Raw genomic sequence first — 11,973 nt, 5'->3', positions numbered from 1 at the left:
GAGGCAGAGCTTGCAGTGAGCTGAGATCCGGCCACTGCACTCCAGCCTGGGCGACACAGCGAGACTCCGTCTCAAAAAAAAAAAAAAGTTTGTAGCCTTTGACCAACATCTACCTTTTTCTCCCACCACACTGGCCCTGGTAACCACCATTCTACTTTCTGTTTCTATGAGTTCAACTTTTTTTTTTGAGATGGAATCTTACTCTGTTGCCCAGGCTGGAGTGCAATGGCACGATCTCGGCTCACTGCAACCTCCGCCTCCCGGATTCAAGCAGTTCTCCTGCCTTAGCCTCCCAAGTAGCTGGGATTACAGATGTGTGCCCCATGCCTGGCTAATTTTTTGTATTTTCAGTAGAGATGGAGTTTCAACCTGTTGGCCAGCCTGATCTCAAACTCCTGACCTCAGGTGATCCACCTGCCTTGGCCTCCCAAAGTGCTGCAATTACAGGTATGAGCCACCGTGCCCAGCCTCCTTTAGCCTTTCTAATAAAGCAATGCAGACCTACTGACAACTACTTTTCTTAATTTTCTTTCATCTGAAAATGTTTATTTCACTTTTCATCTTGAATGATATTTTTGCTGGGATACAGAATTCTGGGTTGACAGGATTTTTTTCCTTTCAAAACTTTAGATGTTGTTCTACTATCTTCTTTCCTTCATCATTACTGACAAAACGTCAACAATAATTTAAATATTTGTTTCCCTGTATGTAATGTTTCATTTTTCTCTGGATACTTTCAAAATTTGTTCTGTATATTTGTTGTTTAGCAGTTTTATTTGTCACCTGGACATGATTATCTTTTTTTTTTTGAAACAGAGTCTTGCTCTGTCACCTAGGCTAGAGTGTAGTGGCACTATCTCGGCTCACTGCAACCTCTGACTCCCGGGTTTAAGCAATTCTCTTGCCTCAGCCTCCCAAGTAGCTGGGATTTACAGGCATGCGCCACCATGCCCGACTAATTTTTGTACTTTTAGTAGAGATGGGGTCTTACCATGTTGGCCAGGCTGGTCTTGAACTCCTGACCTCAAGTGATCTGCCCACCTTGGCCTCCCAAAGTGCTAGGATTACAGGTGTGAACCACTGCACCTGGCCATGATTTTCTTCATATATTATATCGTATATATCATATGTTATATATCATATATATCATATGCTTTCTTATTTATCATATTATATATTATATGTCTATTATAGTTTAATGTTGTTCATTTCTTAACATTTTATGTCTTTTTGTAGTCTCTTTTCATCTACAAGTTTTCCCTCCATCCCTTTCCATTCCTTATAGATTTTCTGTTGAAGAACCCAGGCCTTTTGACCTACAGAGTCTTCCAAAGTCTGAATTTTACTGACTGCACATTAATGTTGCAGTTCATGTCCCTTCATCCTCTGTATTTATTGCAAATTGGCAGCTGGTTCCAGAGGCTTGGTCAGCCTCTGATGCAATCCCTTTGACAATACTGTAGATGCTGTTGTGTTCTTTCATTAGGAGTCACATGACGTCTGATTTTCTCTCCTTTTATGATGTCAGCAGTTGTTAGGCACAATATTTAGATCTATTAATTTATTGGTGGCTACAAAATAATGACACTCTAATTCTATAATTTCTTTTTCACATAATAATTGATTTTTTTTTTTTTTTTTTTGAGATGGAGTTTTCGATCCTTGTTGTCCAGGTTGGAGTACAGTGGCGTGATCTCGGCTCACTGCAACCTCTGCCTCCCGGATTCAAGCAATTCTCCTGTCTCAGCTTCCCAAACAGCTGGCATTACAGGTGCCCACCACCACACCCCACACCTGGCTAATTTTTGTATTTTTAGTAGAGACAGGGTTTCACCATGTTGGCCAGGCTGGTCTCGAACTCCTGACTTCAGGTGATCTCGGCCTCCCAAAGTGCTGGGATTACAGGCATGAGCTGCTGCGACCAGCTGGAATATTTTTTTTTTTTTTTTTTTTTTTTTTTGAGACGGAGTCTCGCTGTGTCTCCCAGGCTGGAGTGCAGTGGCGTGATCTCGGCTCACTGCAAGCTCCGCCTCCCGGGTTCACGCCATTCTCCCGCCTCAGCCTCCCAAGTAGCTGAGACTACAGGCGCCCGCCACCACGCCCGGCTAGTTTTTTGTATTTTTAGTAGAGACGGGGTTTCACCATGTTAGCCAGGATAGTCTCAATCTCCTGACCTCGTGATCCACCCGCCTCGGCCTCCCAAAGTGCTGGGATTACAGGCTTGAGCCACCGCGCCCGGCCCAGCTGGAATATTTTTAACAGATGCTTCTTTCTAATCTATTTGGTTCTTTATAGGTATAGTTCATATAGGATAGGTAGAAAAAATTCTTGATTTTTTTTTTTTTTTTTTGAGACAGTCTTGCTATGTCATCCAGGCTGGAATGCAGTGGTGTGATCTCAGCTTACTGTAACCTCCACCTCCTAGGTTCAAGCAATTCTCGTGCCTCAGCCTCCTGAGTAGCTGGTATTACAGGCATGTGCCACCATGCCCAGCTAAATTTTGTATTTTTAGTAGAGACGGGGTTTCACCATGTTGCCCAGGCTGGTCTCAAACTCCTGTCCTCCAGTGATCCACACACCTTGGCTTCCCAAATTGCTGGGATTACAGGCATGAGCCACTGCACCTGGTCAATTCTTGATTCTTTACCTTTGTTTTTTCACTTCTCAAGTTACTTAGCTGGTTCCTGTAAAGAACTAGCTCTCTTTAAAAAATAAAATAAAAGTATAAACTTATGAATTCTAACACATTGGATGGGTTTTAATCCATGGCAGTTATTATTATTAATGACACTCAAATTGTCCTGTCTCCCAGAGTTGGAGCCTCTTCAAGTCAGCTCCAGAATGACTTGATAAACTCCTGGTAGTGTTTGTAGCGTCCTTACTATCTGGTATGACCAAGCGTCTCAGCCTTATCTTTTATATTCCTCATCCCAGATTTACAATAACTGTTTCTCCAAAAAGCCCCGAATCACAATCCAAAGAGCTGGGATTACAGGCATGAGCCACCGCGCCAGGCCTTTTCTCTACCATTTAAACCATTTTGAACTGCATAAGTCACTGGTTTTTAGTATATTCACAAAGTTGCTCAACCGTCACTGCTATTTAATTCTAGAATATTTCCATCACCCCTAAGTAAACTCTGCATCTCCCAATTCCTCCTGCCCCATATTCCTTGGCAACCGGTCATCTACTTTCTGTCCCTATAAATTTACCTATTCTGGACTTTTCATACACATGGAGGCATACAATACATGGCCTTTTGTGTCTGACTTCTTCCACGTAGCATGCTTTCACGACTTGTTTATGTATATAGCACAAATGCAAGTTATTAAGTAGAAAATATAAATCAATACGAGAATGATTGAGCACCAAATTTCTCATCTCCCCCTCCCCCTACCCCGCCGCCGCCGCACAAAGCAGGTTGCTGAAGCTGACTTCAACTTGGTTGTTCCTTGAAGTAGCCTGAAGCTCCTAGTGAGCAGGAACCATCTACCCCTGCCAGGAAGCACGATGCATAGACAGCAACTGCTGGCCACTATGTAATGCTTCAGGAAGAAAGCTGGTCTGGGGTGGGGTAGGGAGGTCACATCCCAAGGTGTGTCTCCCTTCAGCCCATTAGTCAGAACAACTCCTGGCTATGTGGGTCCAGCTTCTGACATACTTGGCATCACCACCACTCTGCCATCCCAGATGGACAGTGGCTTTCAGCATTGAGATGTGGGTTCTAATGTGGTTGCAGAACCTAAACCAGGGCATGAAGAGTGAGGAACAGATTACAACTGCTGAGCTGTGAACCCCTCTCCCCACAAAACTGTGACCAGAACCTACCCGCTTGGACTTCAGCAACTAATGCTATCAGTCCCAAGTGAGAGACTGCCTCTCATCCTTCAAGGAAGGCTTGGCTCAGAGAGCCTCAAGACCTGGAGCCGGGCGCGGTGGCTCATGCCTGTAATCCCAGCACTTTGGGAGGCCAAGGCAGGTGGATCACGAGGTCAGGAGATCAAGACCATCCTGGCTAATACAGTGAAACCCCATCTCTACTAAAAATACAAAAAATTAGCCGGGCGTGGTGGCGGGCACCTGTAGTCCCAGCTACTTGGGAGGCTGAGGCAGGAGAATGGCAAGAACCCGGGAGGTGGAGCTTGCAGTGAGTTGAGATCGTGCCACTGCTCTCCAGCCTGGGCAGCAGAGCAAGACTCCATCTCAAAAACAAACAAACAAACAAACAAACAAAAAGACCTGAAAGTCTCTCCCAGTGCCCACTCCCCCACCCAGCGCCACCCCCAGCTCTGGACCCCACCTCCCGTATGCATCTGTCTGGTAGAGCTCTGACCACAGTGAGTTGAATGATGTGTTTATATGTCAGTTCCCTCAACCATTTTGGGAGGTTCTTGAAAGCAGGGACTGCATTATATTCACTTGATATCCTTATTGCCTAATTCAGAGAATACTGTTCATCAATTTGTGATAAGTTAGAGAGGGAATAAGTCAGCATAGTGATTAGGAGTCTTCTCCTGGCCAGACGATGTGGCTCATGCCTGTAATCCCAGCACTTTGGAAGGGTAAGGCGGGTGGATCACTTGAGCTCAGGAGTTTGAGACCAGCCTGGGCAACATGGTGAAACCCCATCTCTACAAAAAATGCAACAACAACAACAACAAAATTAGCCATGGTGGCATGTGCCTGTGGCCCCAACTACTCAGAGGCTGAGGTGAGAGGATCGCATGAGCCCAGGAGGTGGAGGTTATGGTGAAACAAAATGGTGCCATTGCACTCCAGCCTGGACGACCTGAAGACCCTGTCTCAAAAAATAGTCTTGTCCTTTAAACAGACTGCCTAAGTGCAGCAGCTTCACCTCTTCACTGTTCCTCCTCTTCTTCCTCCCTACAGTAAAACCCCACACAGAATGGGGTTCAGGGTAAGTATTTAGATGAGTGCTGAATCATTTAAAATTTAAAAATCTCCACCTATAGGATTTCTGAATAATATCTTTATTTAGCTCAGGTAGTTGTTCTTACACATTTTTGGATACTTGGGTTAGAACTTTCCCTATTACATTAAATCAATGGTTCTTAAACCTTATGCAGGCATGTAAGCACAATGCAGGCTAGAATAGAAAGATTGTTGTGTACAAACATTAAAAATAGACATTTTATTACAAGATTGTAGAGAATGGAGACCAATAGAAGGTAATTGAAATACCACAACCTCACTCCAGCCCCAATCCTGGTGCCTGAATATGTGCACTGCCTCTGCGCTCTGCTCCCCGTAGACACAAGTCCCCAGGCCCTCCTGGACAGCAACAAGGGTTTTACAAGGCCAGAAGGCAGCCCTGTTTGTTCCTGCCTACAGGAAGGGCAGAGGAATGCGATATTCCCAGGAACTGTGTCCTAGACCCATAGGGCCAGATTGCTCAGCCTAGTTCAAGTAGTGAGACTACCTCTGTGCCAGTATCCTGGGCTGTCTCTTCCCTTCACTCTTGGCAGCTCCCAATTGTCAAAGATTGGACAGGGTACTGGTGTGGCCAGCTCTAACTTGCTCAAGCCAGTCAGCACCTGCACAGAGCCAGCTAACTGCTGGGCCCAGGGGCTTCCAGAGAGTTCTTCAGAGCTTCTCAGAGGCCTAAGGACCTCCTAACCCTAGCAGGCCTCCTGGCTCAAGCACCACAACTTGGGAAGGCTCCATCAGCATCTACGTGGCCCCGTTTTACCTGTTGTCTGTGGAGGGTGTGCAGAGGCAAGTCCAGGGTAGGGGCAGGCAGTATCCCTTAGGCTTGCCCACAGCCCAGATAGCAAAACTGTAGCCAGATCAGTGTCTATATAAGTTTCAGGCTGAACCTTAGATCACTTAGGCCAGCCCGCCGATCTGGCTGCCCAACCAGACTAGATAGACGAGTCTAGGCCTCAGGGCTCTCAAGCACCTAAGAGCGCAGCTGCATTTGGAAGTGCTCACAGCAGGCGTGCTTCATGGTCAGCCCATAGATGGGGGTCATGTCCACCTTCACACCCGGTGGCACGCTGAACTCCACCCGCTGCAGCAGGATGGCCAGGAAGAGAAAGACTTCCCAGCGGGCAATGGTCTCACCGATGCACTTCCGCTTGCCCAAGCCAAAGAGAATCACCTTCTCACTTAGCACCTTGTCGATAGCACCATCAGGGGTGATAAACCGTTCAGGTAGGAACTCAGATGGGTTGACCCATAGCTTCCTGTAACCAGAGGAAGACAACTGAAGTGGCAGCTCAGGGCTCAGAAGCATCAAGTGAGTGGAGCCCCAACCCTAAAGGATAGAGGACAGGCAAGCAGCCCATGGACAGGAGGATCAATGCAATGATTGTATTAATAATATATAAGAGCTTAAGAGGGGCCGGGCGCGGTGGCTCACGCCTGTAATCCCAGCACTTTGGGAGGCCGAGGCGGGCGGATCACAAGGTCAGGAGATCGAGACCACGGTGAAACCCCGTCTCTACTAAAAATACAAAAAATTAGCCGGGCGCGGTTGTGGGCGCCTGTAGTCCCAGCTACTCGGGAGGCTGAGGCAGGAGAATGGCGTGAACCCGGGAGGCGGAGCTTGCAGCGAGCCGAGATCGCGCCACTGCACTCCAGCCTGGGCGACAGAGCGAGACTCCGTCTCAAAAAAAAAAAAAAAAAAAAAAAAAGAGCTTAAGAGGGTAGACCCAGCCTTTCCTCTGCACCTCTGAACTTACTGGTCATGGTTGATCTGCCACTGGTTCACAAAGACACAACGCCCCTTGGGGATGTAAAACCCTTTCAGACTTGTGTCTCTTGTGGTGCTAGGGAGAAAGGAAGCTCAGTCAGGCTCAGGGCAACAGGCAAATCTCCCTATCTCCCACGCTGTGTCCCTCCCACTAACCCTAATCAGGTATGTGGTCTGGAGTAAAACCAGTAACAGACAGCAGTGTCTCCATGGGGCCTTACCTGTGGGGGATGGTGAAGGGGACGAAGGAGGAGTGTCGGAAGGTCTCCAGGATAAAGGCCTCCATATAGGGGAGATGGGATCTGTCAGAGAGCTGGGGGCGCCGTGACCTGCCAATCACTGTGTCTGTAGAACACAGGGGACAAGATGGATTCAGGGGCTGCCTAGACTTGGCCAGGCCCCTGGCACTGACCCCTTTGAAGGGAGCCACTACCTACCTAGCTCTTCTTGGATCTTTCTCTGTACCCTGGGGTTCGTCACCAAATACATGAGGCTCCAGGAGATAGCAGTTGTGACTGTGTCAAACCCTGGACAGGGTAGAACAGAAGAAGTTAGGCAGGCGGCAGGTCAGGGCACTTGAGCACAGGAAGGACACATGGGGTAACTCATACCAGCTCCAAAGAGGTCCAAGACGACATTAACGATTTTCTCATCTGACAGTTGGATATTAGCGTTCTCATCCAGCTGCTTCTCCTGACAGTGCTCAATCAGGCAGTCTGTGATGTCCCGGATGTGGCCCTTAGGTAGGGAAAGTCCACAGGTGAGCAAGATCTCAAACCCAGAGCTACCTCTCCATCCAGGTCTGGTCCTTCACTATTCCTAGCATCTTTGTTCTGGAGGTGATGCCCCCTGAGGCTGTTGTCCCAGCTTCTCTCTGCCTCTGCAAGGCTGTCTCCTACTACCTTAGAATGCTGCTAGTCCCAACTCAAGGGACAGCTGACACACAGCATCTTGTACTGTTATCACCTGGATGTGCTCTTTATCTTCTTTCTATTATGAGGCCAGGAGATGAACTCTTTAACTCTTCCTGGCTCCCTCAACAACTGCCCCAGGGTCCGGCATGTAATGGCTATTCAGTGGCTATTGCTGTCTGGTGGAAGCATGGAAGGGTTGGTCAAGAAAAGGTTCTATTTCCCTGCCAAGGAAGAAGACTATTCCACAACTGGCTTCAAGATCCCAGGTTGAAGCCTCCCTGAGAACTTGCCAAGCCCCATACAGTTCCTCTTACCTCTGACCTCCCAGGCCCTGACCCCATCGGCTTCCCACCATCCACCTGCTTTTCCCCAGACTGTACCTTCTCAAAGGTTTTGTAGTGCTCCTTGATCATCTTCTGCATGAAGCTGTGGAACTTCTCATTCAAGTCCTTGAAGCCATTAAGGGAACGGTTGGGCAGGTAGCGAAGAATAGGGATGAAGTCAGCTGGGTTTCCAGAGCCAACCACCTCCCCGAAATTATTACTCAGGTTGACTAGGCTAAGCAGTTCTTGGTGGTTGTGGTCATAGCGCTGGCCAAAGCAAATGGCACAGATGACATTGGCCACTGATACCACCACATACCTGTAGGGGTTAAAGTGCCCAGGCCCTGCCATCTGCTCCTGCAACTTGCTGATCAGGACCTCAGCCTCCTTGCTCACATGCTCCTCCAGGTAGCAGGAAGATGAGGAGGCTGGGTCAGAGGCAATAGAGAAACTTTTCAGGCCATTCTGGGCCAGGCGCCGGCGGGCAGCCCACACTGGTCCAGAGTCTGGGCCGAAGGACATGCTCTGGCCATTACTGATGAGGGTGAAGCTGTAGAGGTTGGGCCGGCCCTTGAAATCATCGCCCTGCTGCACCAGGGCCTGCCGGATGGTGTCCAGGCCGCTCAGCACCAGCACAGGTGTGGAGCCAATGCGAATCTGCAGCACGTCCCCATACCGCTGGCTCATCCTTGACAGTGCCAGGTGTGGGTTCTTTCCCAGGGTTAGTATGTGCCCGATCAGGGGCCAGCCCCATGGCCCTGGTGGATTCTTCAGGCCTTTGGGGACCCGAGGTCTTGAGGCCCTGATTACCCAGAATACTAGACAGAAGATGAGAGAGGCTAGAAGAAACTCCGTGGCCGACATGGAGATTCGGAAAAGCATGATCAGTGTAGGGATCTTGGAGGTGGCTGCTGAGAGAAGGAGCAGGAAGAAAAAAAATCAAGCCATCAGATTGGGGAACGAGAAGAGCCAACATCCTAGAGTATCAGGGAAAGGGGAAACCTTTCCACCAGAACTGCTTACTGAGCATGAAGAAGAGGATGAGGAGGGGAGAAGTTGTTGAGCTATCACTGTGGGCTAAGAATTTCACAGTCCTTCTTCATTCAGCACTAGCCACAAATCTATGAAGTAGGCTGCAGTGAGGCTCAGAGAAGATAAGTAACTTGCCCAAGGTCACACAGCCAGAAAGTGTTGGATGCAGACTCCCAAGCCAAGTTGCCTAATTCCAGAATGCTTTCTCTTAACTGCTATACCAATCTAAAATGACATCTTCCAATGTCAATCTGTGATTTCCACGTAGTACCAGTACTGTTACTTACTTCACATTTTCCTAAAATCGACTGTAAATCTATCTACATATCATCATAAACAATATCTATGTGAAAGTACAACTTTGATTTTTCCCCTAACACATTAAAATAAATACATAATCAATGTGTATCACCCCAAGTCCTACCCACTACACTTAGGAAAACCATGTTCTCAGGGGAAGTAGGGATCATCTGATCCTTTAGCCTCATTTAACATTTGGGGGAAGCAGCACTGACTTGCCCAAAGTCCCCCAGCAATCAGTGACAGAGCCAGGACTCAGACTCCTTAGGGACACTTCCCTGGAAATTTCCAGCTGCTGTCACATGTACCTCCTTTCGAAGAGTGGTCAGATCAATGAAGGAATTTTCCCAGAACCCTCAGTTCTCTGCTGCTCAATCCTAGGATGCAGGAAATCCCACCAGACCCCAGGACAGAGTGAAGAAGAGACAGGGGACAGGATGGCCACTTCCCAAACCACATTGCTCTCAACCCCAGCTCTCTGAGTTCAACTGACCCACAGTTTAAAGGCAGCTGGAGACCAGCTAGATTGAGCTCTTTAGTCAGAGAAATCCAGGCCAGGGTTTTTTGTTTTTTGTTTTTTGGTTTTTTTTGGCTCAATTCTCAATGAATGAACAGTTTGGACCTCCCCCTTTTGCAGGTTACCAGAGAACAGAGAATAAATGGAAGGTTCCCACTAGGCTGTAAGAAAACCCCAGACTGGAATCAGGGAAATCAGGAATGGATCTAAACTGAAAGGAAACTGAGGCAATACTTTCTCTGTAAGCTTGACCTAAAAAGGGTGTGTAAATTCATAAACCACTCCAACATATCAGGCATCTGCCTGCTACCCTGGACTGGAGGTCAGTAGACCCAACATTCTAGTCAAAGTGATCTTGGACTGCACATTTTACTTTTCTGGGGTCCAACCTCAACACTTGAGAGAGGGTGACACAAGATCTCTCAGTTCAGAGTGCCCAGCTGGATCCAGAGGGAAGAGAAAACTCAGATCTGCCGTGGGGAAGCTGACAGTCTTACCAGTGAGGCTTCCCACAGGAGAACCACAAGACAGGGAGATGGATAGTCCCTACCACAAGTATTATAGTGGAGGGAGGCTTCCTGGAGGGGCTAAATCACACTAGATCCCAGAGTGAACAGGGGACAGTACCAGGCTTTGGTGTGCCATGGTGTCCCCTTCTGCACAATGGGTGTCCCAAGGACCTGCAGCCTTTGTAAGATGGTAGGAGGCCAAGGGAGATGTGACTGGTGAGTTTTTAGGGACTGGTATTTCCAGCTCCCTGCAATTGGCAATCTGTCACCCTGATTGTCTACCAGCAAAGGACAAAGAAGATGGTCAATGAGATAGGAAAGGCCTAGGACTCCTGCACAGATCTGCCTCTATTGTCTCAGCTGTCTAGGACATCTCAGCACTGACAAGCCACCCTTGGGAGGGTAAAATCTGCCAGGGGTAGCTTCTTAGGCTAGGGCAGGGTATAGCTGGTAAGAACCCAGTCAATCCCCTCCTTTCATCCTGCCCACCCAAGGAGAAGCGCCTGTCATCAGAAAGCCTGAGGGAGGGGCTGCACATATTCCAGCCTGCCAGGTGGCCTTGATGGGGAAGCCCCATGGTGGGCAGGGAGTCACTTACTAGGGGATGGAGCTGGAGCCTGGGTCCTGAAGTCCTGAATGAGACGCCATTCGTATCTAGAGGTCTGGTACCAGCTGTGGGACCATGGGCAAGTCCTCCTCTTCCCCTGGCCTCAGTTTCCCCACTAGAGAGCTAGACTGCCTGATCACTAAAAACATTCTGAGCCTCCCTTTTTGGAGGTGCTAGACAGGTAGCTACCTAGGAAGTCCTGGAGGCACCAAAATGTTCCTTTTATTGGGAGAGAAGGGGCAAGCCAGAAGCCCCCCAGCAACTCACCTGTGGCTGTAAGGAGGTACTGAGCTGAGCTGGGAAGAGTGGACTCTTAGAGCCTGGGATCACAAGGTTCAAGGAAGGTTCCAAGGAACTGTCACCTTCAGGGTGAGGGTGAAAGCACAGCTACCTTTATAGGCGGGCTCGTACGTGTGGCCAGCCTCCTTCCCTGGAGCGCTGAGATGGAGGGAGGAGCAGCCTGAACTGGGCTGGTCTCTCTGGGATAGGAGGAAAAGGTGGAGGAGGGCAAGGGGGTGGGGGAGAGTGGGAGGGATGGGGGAGGGCGGGGGGATGGGGAAGGGCGGGGAGGTGGGGAAGGGCGGGGAGGTGGGGTAGGGCAGGGGGGTTGGGCAAGAACCCACTATGGGACACCTCATCTCGGTGCCTGTACATAGAGGGGTGAGGGCTGGGGACACCTGGAAGCCCCAATTCCAAGGCGTCCCAAGGGCAATGCAGAAACCAGCCGAGAAGGGGGTTTGAGGGAGAAGTCCCAGGACAGACCTAAGAGAGGGTACGGGAAGCTCCATCCTGGCGCACGGGGACTTCTCTTCGTCATTTTTGCACCCACCAGAACACTGGGCGTGCAGATGCCTCCCCAGCGCTACAGTCTACCCGGACTCGGCAGGCGGGGGCGGGGCTGCCGCGTGGTGACCTCCTTCCCGGGGTTACTGAGTCCCGGCTCGCGTGAGAAGTGCTACGACCCCAGTCCTGAGGTCACGGGCGGCGGAAGGCCAGAGGCGCCGCGGGGCTGGCCCTGTCCCCCAGAGCCCGGGCTACTAGCTGAGGTTCGCGCCT

At 49.4% G+C, this 11,973-nt stretch overlaps 1 protein-coding gene across 2 annotated transcripts; it reads right to left on the bottom strand.

The window, feature by feature from the left end:
• Nucleotides 1-4,970: 4,970 nt before the first annotated feature.
• Nucleotides 4,971-11,358, bottom strand: CYP1A1 (cytochrome P450 family 1 subfamily A member 1). 2 transcript variants are annotated; one of them, XM_011756984.3, is made up of 7 exons: nucleotides 11,185-11,358; nucleotides 8,010-8,860; nucleotides 7,327-7,453; nucleotides 7,153-7,242; nucleotides 6,937-7,060; nucleotides 6,705-6,791; nucleotides 4,971-6,206 (listed from the first exon to the last, which is right to left on the bottom strand). In XM_011756984.3, exons 2-7 carry the CDS (start codon nucleotides 8,832-8,834, stop codon nucleotides 5,921-5,923), a joined length of 1,539 nt encoding a protein of 512 aa, XP_011755286.2. In that variant the 5' UTR covers nucleotides 8,835-8,860; nucleotides 11,185-11,358; the 3' UTR covers nucleotides 4,971-5,920. The 2 variants fall into 2 exon arrangements, with proteins under 2 accessions (XP_011755286.2, XP_011755285.2); XM_011756983.3 differs by having other exon boundaries at nucleotides 8,010-8,863; nucleotides 11,185-11,357.
• Between the last annotated feature and the right edge of the window lie 615 nt (nucleotides 11,359-11,973).

The sequence above is a fragment of the Macaca nemestrina genome, chromosome 7, assembly GCF_043159975.1.
Source record: "Macaca nemestrina isolate mMacNem1 chromosome 7, mMacNem.hap1, whole genome shotgun sequence".
In the NCBI taxonomy this organism is placed as follows: Eukaryota; Metazoa; Chordata; class Mammalia; order Primates; family Cercopithecidae; genus Macaca; species Macaca nemestrina.
The sequence above is the reverse complement of the archived record's forward strand: the minus strand, read 5'-3'. Positions and strand labels throughout refer to the sequence as shown.

Bases quoted from the DNA above. Each gene is read 5' to 3' on its own strand.
- CYP1A1 (XM_011756984.3), bottom strand. From the start codon at position 8,834: ATGCTTTTCCGAATCTCCATGTCGGCCACGGAGTTTCTTCTAGCCTCT. The intron at 7,454-8,009 runs GTACAGTCTGGG...TCCCTACCTAAG, and splicing joins ACTACAAAACCTTTGAGAAG to GGCCACATCCGGGACATCAC. The intron at 7,061-7,152 runs GTAGGTAGTGGC...TGTGTTCTACAG, and splicing joins AAAGATCCAAGAAGAGCTAG to ACACAGTGATTGGCAGGTCA.